The sequence below is a fragment of the Oreochromis aureus genome, linkage group 22 (genome assembly GCF_013358895.1).
Source record: "Oreochromis aureus strain Israel breed Guangdong linkage group 22, ZZ_aureus, whole genome shotgun sequence".
Taxonomy (NCBI): Eukaryota; Metazoa; Chordata; class Actinopteri; order Cichliformes; family Cichlidae; genus Oreochromis; species Oreochromis aureus.
Window position 1 is genome coordinate 3,823,698 of NC_052962.1, and position 22,395 is coordinate 3,846,092.

Below are 22,395 nucleotides of genomic sequence, written 5' to 3' on the forward strand. Positions count from 1 at the left end.
TTTTTTTTTTTATTTTAATTTTTTTGTTCAGACTTAAAGCTTTAACTCAATGAGTTAACAAAAGCATTGCATTAATTGGTTTGGAATTGGAGCCATTTTTACTCCTTAGCCATCAAAAGCTAATGAAGTACTGTTGTTACCTTGCCAGGTAGGTGGGCAGGCGGGCAGTGTGGACACCCAAGTTTGCCTCATTCCTGAGTTATCACATTCGCAATCTATAATTTTAAAATTAATAACAACAGCTAAAGATTTTGTATGAGTTTGAATTTAAACGACCTCGACTTTATGATTAAGATGAAAGGGTCAGGTTTTCTGAAAATATTGTGATTGTGATAACTCCAGAAGGAAGTTACTAGAATTTTCAAACTTATACCATAGGTACAACTGCTAGGAGACTGAGGGGTAAAACTGGCGGCCGCCAGTATTTTTATACACAGTTCATAATTTCAGAGGCTAAAAAAGCAACAGTTGTCTGACAAGCAATTTCATGGTCAGATGAGATCTGTTCCCTCATTATTCCCTGACTGATTATGCAAGAAAGACATCTGAAGCCGCTTCCAAGTCTAAGTTGTTCATTTAGTAGCTGTTCATTGAAAAACGCAGTATCAGGTCCAAAGAGTTGTTAATGCAAGTGAAGAAGGACATCATTCTGTTTTAAACCTAAATTCACCCCTTTGGTTTTGTAAAGAGGCAAAATAATGGGAGGGGAAAAAGTTTCAGACATATAGTACTGTCTTGAGTAACCAATCATTTCTTTATTACATTTTTTTTAAGTGCTCTTGAGCAGTAGTTCTCCAAACTGTCTTTTATGTGCTTGTACACTGAGCTATTAATCATTGAAACAATAAAAACAGCATCTAACTTGAGGGATGAACCAGTGTTGTCTACATATGTCTGAATCTATTTTAAATAATATCTTTAGGCACTCTGTTACTAGCCGCCTATTGCAATAACACAATGTGTTCTCATTTCCTTAATCACATTTCTATAAAATACCAAAAATAACAGTTTGACAGACTTGTATAATATAAAACTTTTGCACCACCACAGTGATTCCCAAAGAGCTTGAGCTGACAAGATTGGATATCTCAGTGTGGATGAAGTGTGCCCTTAGAATATTTGAGGATATTGGAGTAGTGCAGGTGGAAGTGATGGGTCTAAAAGCTACCTGTAGCTGATAAAAAATGTCTGTGGAAGTCTTTAAGAAATAGGAAACAAAAACCTGACATAGGACCCAAGAGAAGCATCTGGCCCTTCAACTGATCCATCGGCTGTTTACTGAAGCCTAATAAGAAAAGGTCTCACTGGATGGGTGTCTGTCAAGAAGCCATTCTTGAGGAAGGTAAATGGGGAAATGAGGTTATACTTAAATAGCATAACTGGACTGAAAATCAGTGGCAACTGGTGTTACGGAGTGATAAATCAAATTGTTTTCAGTATGTACAGAGGAGATCAAAAGAGCGATACACCAGTGAGTGTCATCTGTAAAACACGGAGGCTCTTTGATGGTTTGGGAATCTATTTCAGCCAGTGGTGTTCCTGAAACTATTCCTGAAGACTACTTAAATGGATTGCAAGAAAGTTTGGGCAATATTGACTTTTAAGCTCATTAGAATTTTACAGTGTTTTGCCTCATATACTGTATTTTTGTGTATATTTACATTTAATTCATTATATTAGTGTACCATTATCAGTGTTTCCTACCATAATGACAAGAAATGAGAGATGGCTCAAGATTACAGTAGTATAGAAAGTGATGCACTTTATTCCCTCTTTCCTGTTGGAATTCATTATACAGTTATAGAAATTTCGTTAAAAAACAAAAACAAAACAAAAAACAACAACCTTTTCTCATGCTCATTATTTCTCATACTCATTGACACCTGATGTATTTCTGCAGCTGCGGAATTTGTAAAAAAAACCAGGACCAACATCTTCTTGTACTGTGTGACACATGCAAGCTCTACTACCACCTGGGCTGCCTGGAGCCACCACTAACACGAATGCCCAAGAAGACCAAGAACAGCTATTGGTAAGTTGGGTTTAAGTGGACCCTGAGGCTCTCCCCTGAACACCATGAAAAGTGATCCAATTTGAGCAGCTGACAGCATCCGTTGTTGTGAGTCATATGAGATAACACTGACACAAAACAGTCATTAGTGAAAGTCACACATCAACCCCATTTCTCATTTCCGTAAGTGCAATTCAGTTCATTCAATTTTATTTATATAGCACACAACAACAGTTGCCTCAAGGTGCTTTATATTGAAAAGAAGAGTAAAGATCCTACAATAATTCAGAGAAAACAGAACCCCAATCATATGACCCCCTATGAGCAAGCGGTTTGGCCACAGTGGGAAGGAAAAACTCCCTTTTAACAGGAAGAAACCTCAAGCAGAACCAGGCTCAGGAAGGGGCGGCCATCTGCAGCGACTGGTTGGGGGTGAGGGGAAGAAGACAGGACAAAGACACGCTGTAGAAGAGAGCCAGAGATTTATAATAACCAGAAGTGGCAAATTTACTGAGACTCTTAAGCAAAAGTACAAAAACCTGTGTTAGAAAATACTCAACTTGTTTACTCAATTGAAAGTGAAAATGTAAATGCTCTGAAATGTACTCAAAGTAAAAAAGTAAAAAGTAGCTCCTTGAAGGACAATTCTACCTATTCTATTTTTATGCAAAAGCAACTTAATCTTCTGCAGTATTCATATTTTCATATTTAATTTTTGAATTAATACTAGTACATTAGAATACAAATTTTATCCATCCATCCATCCATCCTCATCCGCTTTATCCGAAGTCGGGTCGCGGGGGCAGCAGCCTAAGCAGAGAAGCCCAGACCTCCCTCTCCCCAGCCACCTCCTCCAGCTCATCCGGGGGAACACCAAGGTGTTCCCAGGCCAGCCGAGAGATATAATCTCTCCAGCGTCCTGGGTCTGCCCTGGGCCTCCTCCCGTGGGACATGCCCGAACACCTCACCCAGGAGGCGCCCAGGGGCATCCTTGTCAGATGCCCGAACCACCTCAACTGGCTCCTTTCGATGTGGAGGAGCAGCGGCTCTACTCTGAGCCCCTCCCGGATGGCCGAACTTCTCACCCTATCTCTAAGGGAGAGGCCAGCCACCCTTCGGAGGAAGCTCATTTCGCCGCTTGTACCCGTGATCTCGTTCTTTCGGTCACTACCCACAGCTCGTGGCCATAGGTGAGGGTCGGGACGAGATCGACCGGTAAATTGAGAGCTTCGCTTTTACACTCAGCTCCCTCTTCACCACGACGGACCGGTGCAGCGTCCGCATCACTGCAGCCGCAGCACCAATCCGCCTGTCGATCTCCGGCTCCCTTCTCCCATCACTCGCGAACAAGACCCCGAGATACTTGAACTCCTCCACTTGGGGCAGGAACTCATCCCCGACCCGGAGTGGGCACTCCACCCTTTTCCGGCTGAGAACCATGGCCTCAGATTTGGAGGTGCTGATCCTCATTCCTGCTGCTTCACACTCGGCTGCGAACCGTTCCAGTGCGAGCTGGAGGCCCCCCCACCGATGAAGCCATCAGAACCACATCATCCGCAAAAAGCAGAGATGAGATTCTGAGGCCACCAAGTGAAAGCCCTCCGCCACTTGGCTGCGCCTAGAAATCCTGTCCATAAAAATTATGAACAGAATCGGTGATAAAGGGCAGCCCTGGCGGAGCCCATCACCCACCGGAAAGAAGTCCGACTTATTGCCGGCAATGCGAACCAAACTCTTACAACGGTTGTATAGGGATCGAATGGCCCGTAGCAGTGGGCCAGACACCCCATACTCCCGCAACACCTCCCACAGGACACCCGAGGGACACGGTCGAATGCCTTCTCCAAGTCCACAAAACACATGTAGACTGGTTGGGCAAACTCCCATGCACCCTCAAGTATCCTCGAGAGGATAAAGAGCTGGTCCAGTGTTCCGCGACCAGGACGAAAACCGCATTGTTCCTCCTGTATCCGAGGTTCGACTAACGGACGAACTCTCCTTTCCAGCACCCTGGCATAGACTTTCCCAGGGAGGCTGAGGAGTGTGATCCCCCTGTAGTTGGAACACACCCTCCGGTCTCCCTTCTTAAAGATGGGGACCACCACCCCGGTCTGCCCTGATCTCCACGCAACATTGAAGAGGCGTGTCAACCAAGACAGCCCTACAACGTCCAGAGCCTTCAGGAACTCGGGGCGGACCTCATCAACACCAGGGGCTCTGCCACCGAGGAGTTGTTTAACTGCCTCAGTGACCTCGACCCCAGAAATTGGCGGGTCATTCCCTCATCCCCAGACTCTGCTTCCTCCTCGGAAGACGTGTCAGTGGGATTAAGGAGGTCCTCAGTATTCCTTCCACCGCCTGACAATTTTCTCAGTCGACGCCAGCAGCGCACCGCCAGCACTATACACAGTGCAGGTAGAGCACCGCTTTCCCCTCCTGAGACGCCTGACGGTTTGCCAGAATCTCTTCGAGGCAGTCCGAAAGTCTTTTTCCATGGCCTCTCCGAACTCCTCCCACACCCGAAGTTTTTGCTTCAGCCACTGCCCGAGCCGCATTCCGCTTGGCCTGTCGATACCTGTCAGCTGCCTCTGGAGTCCCACAGGCTAACCAAGCCCGATGGGACTCCTTCTTCAGCCTGGTGGCTCCCTTCACCTCTGGTGTCCACCATTTGGTTCGGGATTACCACCACGGCAGGCACCAACCACCTTGCGGCCGCAGCTCAATGCAGCAGCCCGGCAATGGAGACGCTGAACATGGTCCATTCGGACTCAATGTCCCCAGTCTCCCTCGGAATGTTGTTGAAGCTCTGCCGGAGGTGTGCGTTGAAGATCTCGCGGACTGGGGCCTCTGCTAGACGTTCCCAGCACACCCTCACTACGCGTTTATTCAAATCTAAATTCTAATTTTAATGTACTCATAATGTACTCAGCTTGGTTCTATTATGTAGAAAACAATGAGTAGAGGGATTTTAAAAAATAGCTATTTTCTGTTGCCTACATTGCCTACAGTGTTAGTTTGTCTCCACATCTGAACAGTCAGGGGTTAAAGTGACATTCAGCAGGTGGGGAACTCTAACATCGGTTGTAATGGCTCAGTATGGAGCAAAGAAGCACAACTCGCAATAATTTTTAGTATGAGCTTCAGCAGATTTTCTTACTGTAAAGGCAGCAGACCTGCTGCTCTTTCTTCATTTACACAGATTAATTCAACCAGATGTAAGCAGATGTTTCAGAGATGTCTCGGCTGATTTCCATTTCCTACACTAACAGGGAACTGTATATTGTCTTTATGCTAGACCGTATACAATTCGTACTCAGGTGGAATTCAATGTATTAGTCTAAGCGTCATCAGTTTAAATGCAAATTATTCTACTACACTTAATATAATCTAAAGATGACCATGAGCAACACCACCATTAGGTATGTTTGAAATCTGAACTCCCAAAATTCCACCAACACGTTCAGTGTCCTACCAGGTCGGACAGGACACTGAACCATGTGTACAGTAACATCAAGTAGGCCTACAAAGCAAACACCCTTACCACACCTACGACAATCTGATCACCTCTCTCTGCTTCTCATCCTACACCCTGCCCAGAAAACAAATCTCTCCAAGCACTTGGGTCCATAAACCATGGCCAGATGATGCTTTCCTCCAGTTTCAGGACTTTTCTGATCTGAAAGACTGGTCCATCTTCTACCAGCAGGACCTGGAGACCTTCACTTAGTCTGTCCTTTTCTACATTTCTACATTGAGTGTTGTGTAGAGAATTTGACCGTGACTAAATCCATCCAGGTTTCACCTAAACATGAATGACTAAGTGAAGTGCAGGCTCTGATCAAAACTCTTAAATAAGCATTCAGGCTGTGGGACAGTTCTCTGTACAGCACTGCCAGATCCAACCTGAGGAGGGGCATCAAACAGCCCAAGGAGGTCTTCAGGAGGAGGATAAAGAACAACCTCATAGACAAGAACCTCTGCCAGGTGTGGAGAGACATCCAAGCCCTCACCAACTACAAAGGCCAGAGTCCCCCAGCTCCCGACAGTAGCCTCACACTATCAGAGGAGCTCAACACCTTCTTTGCTTGGGTTTGAGAGCCCCCTCCGAGAACATGAGGTCAGGAGGAGACTGAGAGCGGTGAACCCCTTAACCGCGGCATCCCATGGACTGTGGTCAAAGCCTGTGCTGACCCAACTGGCAGGGAACCTCACCAGGCCGTTCAGCCTCTCCCTGACTCATGTCTCTTTTTCCACCCCGTCGGAAGGCCTCCACCATCATTCCCATCGCCAAAAAAACTGAAATAGACAACCTCAATGACTCCAGACCTATAGCCCTCCCATCTATAGTCATGAAGTGTTTTGAGCTGATAATGTCTCAGCATATCAGAGACTCTCACATTGGTAGATGAGCTTTCCTACCCTCTAAACCACAATAGCACCCAGTGAGTGTAGAGTTGCATAACAAGATATGCAAAATGAATTCCATTTCCATTGTTTTCTTCTTATTGACTATAAATGAATAAACACTAAACACCACCAATTACAGTTTTCTCTACAGTGAGACATCTTCTATCTATGTTAAGTTATACTGCATCATTAAACACACATGTTATTTGAACATAAACAGAATGCTTTTTATTCTTAGTAGTTGTGGCATTTGAGGCCCATTGATAGCAGCAATACTGTTAAATGATGGATGCAAAGATTATGGAAATGTCAGTCTCTTCGCTTAGCTGCTACATTTCTTTATCTAGGGAGGAGATTTAATATATCTGTTTTGCCACATGTAATAGTTCCAAGAATACACTCTTAGTTAGCCAGCTACTTTCTCCTCTGTTTGAAAAACCAGGAATTTTTTTTCTGCTTTTCTAAATGAAAGAAATGAAGAGAGCTGGTGCTACAATGCACAAAATGATTGTTTGTTTAATGCAGTCTGCCTGTGACTGCATGAATTCATTTAAACTGTGAATATAATGAACATGAAACTCTTATATTGGTTGAAAACGAGAAACAATTTGAACGATGCAAGCGTGTGGATGCAGAGTCATAGTTAATTACACAGTTGTGGATACACAAAAGCCACAGAAACAAGAAACACTCAGAGCGCCAACCTCCACCAAGGCAGCTCATTCTATGAGCAGTATTTACTTTTATGGATTATAGAACTGTTTTTTATATCCATTTCTTTTACTTTGTTTTTAAATATACTTTATGAATCTGATAGACGTACCCAGTACACACAGCATTTTCAGGCAAGTGGAAATCTATTTAAAGACTTTCTTTTAACTTCAGCATGGCAGCCACACTGCAGAAATTGTGCGCACCTGCACTGCTTTGGGATCCATAATACACCAGAACTAATACAAAGCGATATCCCCATGCGCTCGTGAAATGGCTGGATGAGATCCATGCTACTCAAATGGGACTTGCATTAGTGGTAGTGGGTGCAAAGGTGATTTTGGAATGGCTGGTTCACCAGTTGACCCATCCGCCTGGATGCCAGGCCAATAAAATCATGTCGTTATTCTTGGGGATATGATAAAACTATTCAGTTTTATCATATCCCATATGCTCCACCATGGAGTTATAATGACTGGTGGACCCGGGATAGGCACCCTCCCTCGGTCTGAGGTGCTGAGGGCACCCTCCCTTGGCACTCGGACATTGGGCCCGGTGGGTCTTTGGAAAGTTCCCCTGTGAGGCTGGTGGCAGCTCATGGACGCTTTCAGAGCCCCTCCCCTGCAGCGACCATTCTGGTCCAAACCACTGGCACGCCTCTGCTGTGACCTGGAACATTTTCAGGAAAGCCTGGGTATCATAATCTACCCACATAAGATGTTACATGACCGATGAGCTTGGGGGCTGGCAGCATGAAAAACCCAGTCCGAGTGACCAGCCCATCCATGACGCGTCCAGTGCTCGGTCTACAGCTTTTCAAGCTGCACGTTATGCACCACTACCTGCTCTTTGTGCATGGCTGTGAGCTCTGTCACCATCTGATCCAACAGCTGGGCTGGCTGTATGAACTGTGGATCTGACATGCTTCCTGGGTTACTGCACCACTGTGATAGATGGTCCCAGCAGACGCACCGTTTTCTGGAAAGGGATTATTGATTTACCTGATTTCTTCTAACTTTGTGTCTCAGCTTGGCACTGCCCCCTGAGCCCCCTGCACCACCCCTCCTTGAAGCTGCAGACCAGACCTCCGCCACAGTGAAATTTTGTAGTCCCGTATTTAAAAAAAAAAAAAAAAAAAAAAAAAGAGAGAGACATGAAGGCGTTTATTTGTCCCGTTGACACCCATTTTAATATACTTGACATAATTTTGAGTATGATTATTTCCGTTTTTAGTCATATGGCTATAGCACATGTGTAGAATTCATTTAAATGTTTAGTTATAAATAAAGTGTGACTTTTGTCAGTGACATTGTAAATTGCTATGGAACTGCAGGAATTTGGAGGGATCACAACAGTAAAGGAATCGAGATGTAGTGAGCCTAGCTTAGCATAAAGACTGAGGATTCAGCATCAGAATGTTCTTTAAAAAACAAAAACTGTGGCAAAGCAGATGGTTTGTCTGTTTTTAAACACAATCAACTAATCTTTACATTAAAGACTGAAGATTTAGGTGTATGATTTAAAAAAAAAAACAACAACAACAAAAAAAAAAACAAAATCAGTTCAATTGAATGAGTCAAAATGTCTCTATTTTCCTCAGGCAATGCTCTGAGTGTGACCAAGCCAGCAGTGACGAAGCTGATATTGCCATGGAGACGTTACCAGATGGCACCAAGAGGTCCAGGAGGCAGATCAAAGGACCGATCAAATTCATCCCACAGGAGATGTCACCAGAGCCCAAGAAACATCAAGTAAGAGGCACGGTGTGTACTAACACACTGGAACCAGCTCATATTAGCTAAAATGTGCGAAAAGTTTGCATGCTCTATTGTTCCTCCACTCTAATTAGAGTGTATTTCATGTTGTCACTGGCTAACTGACACATTCATATTGATTACAAATAATTAACTTGAGTTCCCATTAGTTCCCTCTTCTTCTAAGGTTATCAGTACGTTGCACACAGTGACCTCATGCTTTTCCCCAAGCGCTATATACACATCGTTACTGCATACAAAAAACACACAGGCGTTCTCCTGGTGTAACTCAAAATAATAAAAGAGAAGAAAATGAGCTTGAGTCAAAAAGTTGTTTTCCTTTTTGATTCACTGTATTTGATGAGAAACAAGAGTAGGAAGGTACAAACCCAGTTTGAACAGACTGAACAGATGGGCTTCATAGAGACATGTTTTAAAAGCAGTAGGTCTGTGCTGTTACTCATTAAAATCCTCAGTCTCAGTAGTTCTGATCTTTAACAAAGATAACATTGCTTATGTGTATAGATTTTGTGGTCATAAATAGGAATTTAGCAGCATGTCGGCTCAGAAGTACAGTGAGTAATCCAAAGAAACAGAATGTCAAACGCTTTTGACTATGTTGCTCAGTTCATTTATTGTTTTTTTTTAGCTAAAAGATTACATTTTTATTGACTTTCTGCAACCCATCGCTTGGTCTATTGTTTTTTTTAAAGGTTTCATCTTTCTGGTTCCAGATGGTGTTGATGCTAAAGTAAAAAGTTAAGCCCCTTGTGATTAAAGCTGGACACTAGTCTGTACATTTCTAATCAGATACAAATATCAGATTAGATATGACTACATTTGGCACAAAGTTATTATCAGTGTGTATATATGCGTATATATATATATATATATGTATATGTACAATTTTTTTCTTTTTAGTGTTTTGTATCCAGACCTCTAAGGCAAACATATTTTTGCCCAAATGGTGATAGTTTTTTTTTTTAACTTCTATTTTCCAAATTAAACAGTCAAACAACAGGTAAGATGCACAGAAAAGGAAGAAACGAGATCGTGGGATAAAATCAACAAAATCATATACAGTATTCCCTGTCTGCAAAAAAAAAGAATTAAAAAAATTGTATGACCGTCAAGGTTTTGCAGGCTAACTAAAACTATATATAACTATATAATTTCTCCCACGTTTTCCTTCCTAATAGAGCTGTGCCATATGACCAAACTCTCATATCCCAATATAAGACATTTCTCATCCCGATAACCATTTATATCACAAAATAGTGCATTTTCTGTAAATTCTGTGAATCTCAGGCAACTCGACTTCTGTGAAGTGTTTTCAGCTGGGCGTCATGTACCATAAGATGATTGTTTTGACCGATGCATTAAACTATATAATTTTTAGATATAGGTTATAATGGCTGCCATTTTCTTTGTGAGTATTTATGCTGTGGGGAAAAGCCTGTTCTAAGGTTTGAGTCTAAGGTTTATTTGGAGCACCTGACGGCTCTTCTCATCCGTAAACTCTCTCCATACTTTTCCACGTGATTCCTTCGTAGGTGGTAGAAGAGGTTTGCTGTGTTTGAGTCTGAGGTGGGGAACGGTTTGCGGCATAATTTGCATAGTACAGTTTTATCTGGTCCGTGTCAGACTTTTCAGAACCAAACCATGTCCGTGCTACAGAGGTATCCACTCATATTTTGATTGGTCCTTCTGTTTGGAACTACCTGGTTCTGCCTCATCTTCACTGGCCATGCTGGTATTCTCTGTGCCTGCATCCACATGGTGACCATCCAAATGATGAAAAATTATTTCCGTAAACAGTGTATTTTGTGCTGCAACGAAACAAACAATAGCGTATAATATGAAACATTAGTTGTTTTAATTTTGTCATCCGATATACTTCGTCATATCGCACAGCCCTACTTTCTAAGTCCTTTTGGAGTTTTATAGCATATGTCATCTGCTTTAATATATATACATTTTTCATTATATCAATAAATAAAATGCCAGTTTTGAGGATTTGTTTTTTTGCTGGCTGGTAACATAACTTTCACAAGGTATTTATCTGTACAGTTAAAAGTTCTGGAGTAAGTCCTAAATGCAGATTTATAAGGTTATTAGGGAGATTATACTGAAGACATTGGAAATAATCACTGATCCTTTATTTCAAGAAGTCTGAATAGAGGCACAAGACCAGAATATGTGACCATGATCTACCAGAGCTAGTTCACTCTTGCACCAGCAAACCTGGTGATTGCTAGTCAGTTTAGAGTTCTGTTTAGGCATTATAAAGAAGCAGGTTATGTTTTTACAACAAAAGTGTCTCCAAGTCTAGTAATTTGTAGATGATGACTGTAGTTTCCAAACATCCTCAGATATTGCAAAGTGTAGTTATTTTTCCCATTGTTCCCCCATCGTTCTAGGTACAGATACAGTCACTCAAAATTGCCGCTTTCAACCAACAGTCAGCTAGCAGTTATCTTAAGATTTTTGATCCTTAATCTTGAATTTGTAAATATCTATAAAAATCCAATTTTCTCAGTCCACATGTTTGACACTGGGTGCTAAAATCAAGCCTACCATCTTGTACTGCTGGTACAAAGTAAGGGTCATATGCTGGCCACTTGAGCACTTTTACCTCATCCTGTAGTTTAAGATTTTTCACTAAGTCTCTGCATATTTTGAGGGAGAGATTTACCCATTGACTGGATGCCTTCATTTCTTTATCAACACAACTAAGCATTGATTGTAATAGTCAAGATCGATGTTCTTCCACTCAGCTATTTGGATTGCACCAACATACAAGTGGTTTATAATCTCTTAATAAAGGCAATGCCCCCTTCCCCACCTTCCCCCCATCCCCTCAGAATTTAACCCTTTTTTTTTCCAAATAAATTGTGAGAGGCTTATATTCTAGTCTATAAAGTCGTCTTGAGTACAGGTTAGCTAGTGTGAACAGTACATCATCTGCATATAAACAGAGTTTGTAATCCTTTCCTCCTTTAAGAATACTCTTTAGTCTTCCTTCCTGGTGCATTCCTTGTGCTAGTGGTTTAAGGAATTAATTAAAAACATATGGGCTGAGTGGACAACCTTTCCTACATCCCTGTTGTAAAGTAAAATAACTAAATAGGTTACTGTTAAGTTTGTTCTTGCAGTGGGAGGAAAGTACAACGATTGAAACATTTTATGAATTACTCACTAAACCAAATCTACTTATTACTAAAAAAAGAAAATTCCAACTGACTGAATCAAAAGGTTTCTTAGCAAAGTATTAAAGAATTTGTTTTTGCTTTGTGAATTTGATCAGGAATACGTAGTATTCTTCTTCTATCGCCATGGGCTTGTCTGGTTTTTTTTGTTTTTTTTAAACAAAATCATCTTGATCCTCATATGTTACAGAAGGCATTATACTAGTCATTCTTTTTGCCAAAATGGAGGCATATAATTTATAATCTGTGTTCATGACTCTGATGATTCTATACAATTTACATACAATTTACATTCAAGTCTGTTCTTCCATTCTATGGCTATAACTGATATAAAAGCTACCTTCCAGGATGGGGTTGGGGATGACAATACCATCTAGCAGAATATAGTTTAAACAGTTTTATTGGGAGTAAATGTTCCCTCATAGATTTGTACCATTTTGGTGGGAGCCCGTCTACATCAGGAGACGTATTGGTGTTCAATCAAGAAATAACCTAATTTCTTTCAGCCCTCGATTCTGGTGAGGCACATTTCTCATTAGCTTTCTCATTAGGGTTACTTCATTATTAATAGTTTTCTCCAGTACCAGAACATATCTGCATTCTTGGTCCCTGATTTCAGACTGTAATTAAAATCATGTTAAATTTGAAATCAGTATAGCCACTCCTCTCTTTGTCCTGCTTCTAGAAGATGTGAAAGTGTGTGAAAGCCATTTTTTTAATTTTTTTGATAGCTATCTTCTTTTTAAGAAGAAACTGTGCATTTATCATCACAGACCTCAAAATAAACACAAATAACACAATCCAAAGCCTGTCAGCCAACAAATGGAGTTCCCAATTTTAAGTGACAAAGGAGAAGAAAACAAAAAACAAAGCTTGGAGGCTGATCCAGAAGCATCAGTATTTATGGTTGAAACAAGAAGAGAAGAATATGGCTATTCCTAAAATGTCATTCTACTATAATGTTGAAACAAAATCAGAGTGACAGTATGGGAATCCAAATAAAAGTTAGGGAGCATAGTCAAATTAGAGAATGGAAAAGATGCAAATGCAAAGTTTTGACCCCTGAGATTTGGCCTAATCAGATTCCGGTGTATCACCTTTGGAGCAAGGGGCCCAGTGTGCTCACTCTATTCCCAGGTCAGACTCTTGGGTTCAGCCTAGTGTTTTCCAGCCAGTTCCAACTTCATCAGATTTTTTATAAAAGCAACAGTGGAGGTGCCCTCTGCACCCTCTGGAATACCATAAATTCTAATACTATTACATCAGGAGCGTCCTTCAAGGTAAGACACTTCGTTCATGTCCCTGTCTATTTCTCCAGTGCATTTCTCAGTTACTCCGATGATGCACAGTTTCTTGTATTTTTCCAGTTTAACTCTGCTCTTAGTTCAGGTCAAAAGAGCGACATCCCTGATGTCATGGCTTCCTTCACCGCTTCTCAAATTGTTAGTAATTGTTTTTTTCTCTAGTCAATATGTGATCGAGAGCTTCTCACTTGGAATTCAAGAAAATTTTCCATTGGGTGCTTATAGGCGAGTCGGTAACAGAGACTTCAGGCTCTTCTCACCACTCTATCTATGAAATGGGAGTATGTTTGAACACAGTGGCAGTTTGGCCCCAGACATGTGCCAAGAACCCTGCTGGAGATCTTGAGGATTAAGCTGCTTTCTAATTTTCCTTGTAGCCCCAGCCACTTAGGCATTTCAGTGCAGTATTTATCTTCAAATTCAAGGTGAGCAATGGCAGCTGCTGAAAGCCCCCTGCTTTGCATTTTTAATGCTTTTATGAAGGCAGAGAGCACTGGCACTTCTCTAAAGCCATGTTTCAATTTATCAGGACTGGCAAATCGACTTCCTGCTGGCCTTAATGGCTCAAGTGTGTGTGTGTGTCTGTGTTTGTATACACAGACATTTTCCTTTGGCAATAGGCTTAACACCGCTAAATGACACCTAACTACAAGTCTTGCAGCTTGTAGTTAGTAATGTGTACTGGAGGAAAACCTTTTAAAGTCAGCCAATGAGCCCCATTTTTTTTTAATGCTGCATAGCTACATATGTTTGATTACTGTCTGCTGAAGATACAAACCTCACACTGCGCTTCATGCAAGAGCAATTCACAATTACAAACTGCCTATACATGGGAATAATATAGGACTTACCCAAAATAAATTCCACCTTATTTCGTCCTGTTTATTTTAGTTTAGAAGATCCTAAAACTCAATCCAGCACTACTTGTGAACTATTATGTAATAATAAGAAACTTTTTTTTTTAAAGCAGAAGCTTTCATCATTGAAACATATAAAAAACTGAAAGTGAAAACTGGGGGACAGAAAAAGTAGCTGTACCTATAAATAAAGGCACTTAAGGCATTTTATAAAGGCACTTTAGATTGCAGGATTCCAACTGTGCCCAGCTTCCAGTAGAGTGCATGTGACTTTGACACAGTCTCCTTTCCAAACAAAACAATATAAACAATGAAAGGAGAAAAAAAAAGTGAATTTTGCCATGACCTGAAGACCTAAATGTCACCTTTGTGGCCTCTACGAAGCTGGTTGTTGTCAACAGGATTGTAACATGGGGTATTTTACCAACGAGTGACTTTAGTAAAATGAATTAACTATGATTAATCACAATGAAGATCAGTTTCACCATCCACACCCTACCCTGATTGCTGTCAAATCTCTTGAACTAAGAAGTCATTCAAGTGTAACCTGTCTGATAAAATGAAACAAGCTCAAGAACAGCTGAGAAACAAAATCATTGACATTTGCAATTTTGGAAGTGGTTACAGAGCCCTTTCTAAGGCTTTGGGACTCCAGGGAAACCAAGGTAAGAGCAATTATCCACAAAAATGGAGAAAACTGTGGCGAGCTTTCAAACGTTCTATCAAAATGATTCTAATAACACATTGACAACTTATCCAGGAGGTCACAACCAGTGATGGGAATAACGGCGTTACTTTTTTCAGTAACGAGTAATCTAACTAATTACTATTCCTATCGTTACAACGGCGTTACAGTTACTAACAAGGAAACGCGGTCCGTTACTATTTTTCAACAAACAGACGGTTGAAGCTGTGTTCAGCTTACCGCATCTTATATCAGTTGCACGGAAGTAGCTGTAAGTAATCTGGACGCTACAGCTTTAAGCAGCTGCGCGCTCCCGCGGACGGCAATCACGATCACTGTCTAGCACAACACCTGGAGCTCAGGGGGCAAAACAATCGCATGAGTGCTGCTGTTTGACTGAAGCAGAAGAATAAAGTAGTCGTGGTAAGCCGATCACATGACCACTTAAAGACAAAGCAACAAGGTGATATATACCAGTTTTTAAATTGTGTTGATAGGCCACGTAAAACCAGAGTCATGATAAACAATATATACGCGGCGTTTTTTCCTCAATAGTTTCGCCACGTTAGCGCTAGCAAGCACTCTCTGCTTATGGGCAAAAAAAAAAAAACGGGAAGTTTTAGGAGTGACGGGGAGAGAAAGAGAGAGAGAGAGAGAGCAGAAAGAGAGAGAGAGAGAGTTTTGAGATGTGAGAGATTTGTGACGTTTAGCGTGTTTGGAGTGTGTAGTTAATGTGTTGTCTTGTGTAGTTAGTGTGTAGTGTTGTGGATAGTTTTGTGTTGTGTGTCAGAACAATGAGGCGACTGCTGTCTCCAGGTAGAAACAGCAGTGATACACCTGCTGCTGTCAGACCTGCAGGTATCAGGCTGTGATGTTCTCCTTTATAGTGGACAGAAATTATTTTTTTGGAGTGGCACAAATAATTTGTGTGGCATCTTATTGAAGAACAGCTGATTGTTCTGTAAATAGTTTGAAATGGTTATTTTAAAAAAGGGTAAAAGGTAAATGGATGCAAATAACTTTGTTGTTTGCAAAACTTGTGCATAGGATTTTAAAATTGACAATTAATATTTGCATTTGAAGTTATGAAATATGATTCATTAAACATGTTTATGGTTGTTACAGTAAAAATATAACTTTTTCTACTCTGATTTTATGTTTTTTGTCTGATTTTAGATCAATTGTGTTAATACAGTATGTCAAAATGAAAACATAACTGTTAATTCAGGCACGTGAGGTTGTGCTAAAAAGAATGATACCAAACAAGGCAAAGTAAATAGCTTTTAAAGGTAAAATGTGGAGAGAAAATCAAAAGTAGTAAAAAATGGCCAATTATACCCTGGACCCCAGAGGGTTACACGTTTTTTTTAAAGTAATGCAATAGTTACTTTTCAAGTAATTAATTACTTTTAGAATACTGTAACTCAGTTACTAACTCAGTTACTTTTTTGAAGAAGTAACTAGTAACTATAATTGAATTACTTTTTCAAAGTAACTTGCCCAACACTGGTCACAACCCAGAATCCAGAACAATATCTCCAGGCTTCACTTGTCTCAGTTAAGGTTAGTGTTCTTGATTCAACAATGAGACGTACACTGGGGTAAAAATATCCAAGGAAGAGTTGCATAGCCTGCATGCCTGAATGAAAGCACAGCTTAATATTGGTCCGTAGTAAGCAAGACTCAGTTTCAACTGTTAAGAGAAGACTTCCAGCTTCAGGTTTTACAGGACGAGTTGCAGCAAGAAAGCCATTGCTAAGACGTCAGATTATGACAAAGAGGCTTGCCTGGGCCGTGAAACACTGCCATTGGAAGACTGGAAGAAGGTTTTATGGACTGGTGAATCAAAATTTGAAATATTCGGTTCATCACGCAGGATCTTTGTATGCCGTTGAGTAGGGAAAAGGATGGTTGCATTTGTAAAGTATTCACCACATTCGTGCTTTTTTGGTAGTGGCTCTTGAAAAGCAATTCCACGACAAATCAGCTTCACCAACACTAGTTAATCTGTGACACCGGGTAAGGGGACCCCTTCCTTGGTGATAAAATGTAGATATGATCCTTCATATCATGAGTCTGAACGTGCAGACACAAATTAAAATTTGCCTTGTGAACACCTATGAGTTCTCTTATCCTTTGCCTTTGGTATACTACGTTTGTTGCTAGTCTCTAGCCAAACAGATACAATTATTAGGTGTCACTGTTGGAGCAACATGGCAGCTTCACAAGCCAAGATCTGCTCCTGTATTTTTAATGGAGAAACTTTAGATTTGTGAGAATACATTAATTTGCTGGAAAGGCTAATTACAATTGCCAGCAGCAGCGGCCAGGAGCCGCCCGGCTCACATTGCACCCGACCCCTATGGTGCCTCCTGCGGGTGGTGGGCCTGCAGGAGGATGTTGCCCATGTCCCTTTTTTGGGCTGTGCCCGGTCGGGCCTCATGGACTAAGGCTCGGCCACCAGACGCTCGCCCTCGGGCACCCTCCCCTGGCCTGGCTCCAGGGCGGGGCCCCGGTAACCCTATCCCAGGCAGGGTGAACTGTTCCCTCGAAGGTCTTGTCATAGGGGTCTTCTGAATCGCTCTTTGTCTGGTCCCTCACCCAGGACCAATTTGCTATGGGAGGACCCTACCAAGGGGCAAAAGCCCCAAGACAACATAGCCCCTGGGATCCCTGGGACACACAAACCCCTCCACCTCGCTACAAAGCGGCAGAAATGGGCTTCCTCCAAAGGGTGGATGGCCTCTCCCTTACAGATAGGGTGAGAAGTTCAGCCATTCAGGAGGGGCTCAGAGTAGAACCGCTGCTCCTCCACATCGAAAGGAGCCAGTTGAGGTGGTTTGGGCATCTGACAAGGATGCCTCCTGGGCGAGGTTTTCCGAGCATGTCCCACCAGGAGGAGGCCACGGGGCAGACCCAGGACACGCTGGAGAGATTATATCTCTCGGCTGGCCTGAGAATGCCTTGGTGTTCCCCCTGACAAGCTGGAGGTGTCTGGGGAGAGGGAGGTCTGGGCTTCTCTGCTTGGGCTGCTGCCCCGCGACCCGGCCCCGGATAAGCAGAAGAAAATGGATGGATGGATGGCCTAATTACAAACCAATCAGTGTATATTAAGTACAAAGTATAACTTAAAGAACAGTCAGTTGTTCTTTAAGTTAGAAATAGAACACTGAAGCTGGTGTAATGATGCCTTCACCTAAATTTTACCTGAGTTATGTAAAAAGGTGGACAAATTAAAAAAGGTGGCAAATTTAAATTAGCGTACAAGTAAATTAGCGTGTCTTCTTTTGCTCTGTTAATTTTTCTAATCCTGTGCAATAATTCATGCTTCTTAAAGATGCACTGATGTACTTAATTAAAGATTGATTTTGCCTGGGACGTATGAACTGCCCACATTTTTAATTTCCTCACCTGAGCAGAGTCTGAGAGTAGCTATGCTGTGTGGCTGAACATTTTTCAGCTGATCCAGCTACTAAACTACACTCTGTTCTCCCTGGGTTTATAGATTACTTTAACTGGCACTACTTTAATACAGAAATTATTAAATAATGTCAGGCCTTTTATTTGGTGCTTCACTTACAGGAGAAAAGGAACTATGAAGGAGCCAATTGGCAGCAATCTTGCAGTTAACATTCTTAATGATAAGTGCTCCATCTGGCAAGTGGTGCTGAGCCAAAGGCGACAGATGGGATTGTTTTCACAATCTGTTTAAATATGTTGTCAATTTTTCTTCCCCTTTTAAACTCTCTCCAGCAGCTCAGACATTTGCTTGAAATAAGAAGGTGTTTTCTGTTTTCTCACACTTGCTGTATTCAACTTCTGGTGCCCTTTTTTCTGTGAGAAGAATGGACAACCAGAAAAGTTTATTTCTGGTCTTGTCCACTTCGTGGCATCCAAGGTTATTTCATCCATAGTTGCTTTAAGTCATGAAATATCATTCGCTTTCTTTGCTTTCTGTCACCATCTTTGGTTTCTGGTCATTGCTTCCAGTGTAGCTTATTAGCCCCTAAGAAAAAACTGTAAGAAAATTATTTCTACATGAAAGTAGAATACTTTTGATTTTATGTAGAAGAAATACATTGATATACATATGTATATATGTGTGTATATATATATATATATATACATGTATTTCTAATTTAGATACTCTCTGAGATTAGCTATAGGTTAAGGGTTTAGTGTTTGTAAAAAAAGAAACAATATTTGAAAACGTCATATTTAAGATCCTGCATTTGTGTCCAATAAAAAGAAATCTTGACAGATAAATCCTGTAAGTTTAGGGAAGACAAAATATGCTAATTTGAAAGAATCTGAAGTACATATAGGCAGATTGATTTTTTTTTTTGGATTTTTTTTTTAGCTCTTCTAATGTAATAAGTAGATGAGAGAGCCAAATAAAATGATTAAAGATTAAACCTTTTTTTCCAAAACATATTTCTTTAACAAACTTTTAACATTAATATCAATTTCTCGAGATTGTAGCAGACAAAAAAACGAAATTAAACACAACATATGTATAACAAATATCTTAAGAAGGTAAAAGTATATCTGAAATCCTAACCAATGCATTTAAGTTAAATGAAAATAAATTGAAATGCCATGATTTAGTGATAATATAATATATATAAAATATAATATATATAATTAAATAAGATATTTAAAAAATGCTATATATTTAAAATCCCTGACTTGTTGAAAAAAGTAACAGCATATGTCTCCTTTTTGCCACATTTGACACTGACCCAATGTAAAATTTAAAAGAGGAGAAACAATAATGACATATAGTTTCCATGTGCTAGAAATTTTATCTGTCTCAGCTGGAGTGGAAAGACAAAAGGATGTTAATCAATATATCATTCATAGTCATGCACTTCCTTACTGTTATGTGCTTATGGTCACTGTTATAACTGGAAAAATTGGTGTTTTCCAGTTTTCCAGCCTGGATTGTGAATAGTTATCCAGTTTGTTTAATAAAAACAAGGGACGATACTGATAGAAACAACTGTTTCATCTATTATTATGTCAGATTGTTTTTGATTGTGTTTGTCTATGACTGTAATTAGATATTGATCAGACCCCTTTCATGAATAATTAACTCAGAAATTCTGCTCATTTAACAGAATTTGTTTCTTTGTGCTCACGGGCTTCAAAAAGAAGTGGCATGCATTCCTTTGTGAATTATGTTGGGAGACTTCCCAACTGATCCTCCTCAACCTGCTAGCTTTCAGCAGTGTGTTTAACAAGTCTGTCATTGATTAAGTTTCCATAAACATCCAGCTTAAATCGTAGTTATGGTAGTTACTAGGATTTTGAAAAAACTGTTGTGCCAAACACATTTTGATTTCTAAGATGTGCTCTATAAATTCTGTATAGGCTCCTCTTGTTCATGTGTTTATAAATGTATTGTGTGACAATGTCTAAGCTAACAGGCAGGGGAAAAAAACAAAGGAAGGGGGAGAAAATATAATAAAATGATAAATTACAAAAAGAAAAGCATGACGTATTGCCAACTGTTGCAAGTAAAAGCAAAACATACAGCAACTGTACACAAAAATTTGAAAATGCACAGATACATAAATCAACAGTCTTGTGTGTGTGTGTGTGTGTGTGTGTGTGTGGGAGAGCGAAACTAAGTGTCTATGTATGTGACTTTGTCATGAAGTGTATTTGATAATAAGGGTGGGAAGCCACAATGACAGCCCCCAGGAGCCAAAGGAAGATAGAGATAGATTCAGGAGATCAGGCCATCCGCAGCCCCCAAGAGTACCGAAGACCTGAGGCTGCACATTTTGACGACAACTGCGCGTCTATCCGAGCAGGAGGTAGACCCCAGCTGGGGTGCCCATTGCCAAAGGGCGAGAGGCAGCCAACTAGAGGCTCTTCACCCTAGCAACCAAGAATTGCCCAGCACTTGGCAGAGTCCCAAGGCCCCCACCACTCCCCCACGCAGAAGAAGGCCAAGCCGCCCCAGACCACCACTCCTGAGAGAGTGGGTCAACGACCACGCCAGAACATCCAGCCGCATACCTGGGCAGCAATGCCCACCGGAAAGCAGTAGGGAAGGATAACCCCACCCTCCATGACCACGTCCCCACAGGGGCCAAAGCTCAGAACCGAAACAGGACGCAGCCAGATCAGTCCACAAACCACCGGGGGTCTAGGAAGACACATGTGTTTGTCATTTCAGTATTTTTCCACAGATTTCATTTCAGGACTCTTTGAGTCCCTTGTCTTCATGTTATACAATGTCTCTTCTTCAAGCTACATTTGGCAGCCTCTTCCTGTTCCTTCAAGCACACAATCTAAGGCAAATGAAATGAACCAAGAATGCCACATTGCTTGAAAGCCTTTTATAAAGCAACCAAACCTGGACTACTAAAATTAATTTCTTCTACGATCTGGATTTGCAGAGAAAAATCAAGCTGTAAAGGTGTCAGAAAAGGCTTTGACCCACCCAGAAATTTCTTAAAATTATATTGTATTGTTTTGTATTTTGTATTGCATTACCATTTCGACCATTTACATTGCCATTTGGATTTTTTAATTTATTTTTTTAAATAGAGAACCAGAGGGCAGAAGAGGAAGAGAGTTCCAGTCTGTGAGGAGCGAGAAGATAAAATTGAGGTTTGTTACTTTATTTCTCTACAGAAAAAAAGTGTTGTTCTACACAACATCTTCCTGAGAAATTCAGTTCTGCTCTTCTACCTTTACCCAGGTTTGCTTCTTTGTCCTACTGTCATTCCAGTTTTTTGTTTGTTTGTTTTTGCCTTTTCTCACTTGTATTTGCCAGTATGGTTCCTCTATTGAAATTAAAAATAGTTAATTGTTTCCTCAAGAATAATCCTACTTTTTAAAGGAGCTGACTTTCCTCACAGTAAAGATTTTAATACATACTTTAAGGATGTAAGAGGTTTCGCCATGCTAAGAATGCAAATGTTTTTAAGCTTTTTTTTCTCTCCTTTGTTTGGGATTGTGAGGCTGACAGAAAAGGCCAAGCTGGGCTAATAAGACAAAAGCTTTTTACCCCTTAGCTGTAAAAGGCTGGTGAGGTATTGTTGTCATTCTGCCGGGCAGACAGGTGGACAGTGGGCGGGGGAACATCTAATTTGTAAATGCATTAAGTTCAAATAGGTATCATAGGTGTATCTATGGAAATGTTGGATGAGTTTGACTTTGAGGTCAGAGGCCAATTTTTCTGGGAATCTTGTGACTGTGATAACTCAAGAAAGAAGTCAACGAGAATTTTGAAAGTGATACTATAGGTGCATCTACTAACAAGCTTAATAAGTTTAAATCTCGACACTTTGACCTCAAGGTCAGATGTCAAGTTTTCTGAAAATCTTGTGAACAAGATAACATTTTGAAATGTGTGTCTTCTAGGAGACTGAGGGGTAACACTGACAGTTGGCAGTATTTGATCTGTAATGGTATCCTGTCATTCATACATAGGTCACTTT

At 40.9% G+C, this 22,395-nt stretch overlaps 1 protein-coding gene across 4 annotated transcripts in view; it reads left to right on the forward strand.

Annotated features, from left to right (window-relative positions):
* phf14 (PHD finger protein 14) overlaps positions 1 to 22,395 on the forward strand; it is a 161,586-nt gene that overhangs the window by 65,156 nt on the left and 74,035 nt on the right. For 3 of the 4 annotated variants that reach the window (XM_039606105.1, XM_039606104.1, XM_039606107.1), the window contains 3 exons: positions 1,901 to 2,032; positions 8,730 to 8,892; positions 21,500 to 21,562. In XM_039606105.1, coding sequence (XP_039462039.1) covers positions 1,901 to 2,032; positions 8,730 to 8,892; positions 21,500 to 21,562 — 358 coding nt within the window. The remainder of the gene's footprint in view (positions 1 to 1,900; positions 2,033 to 8,729; positions 8,893 to 21,499; positions 21,563 to 22,395) is intronic. The other variant, XM_039606106.1, reaches the window with a different exon arrangement.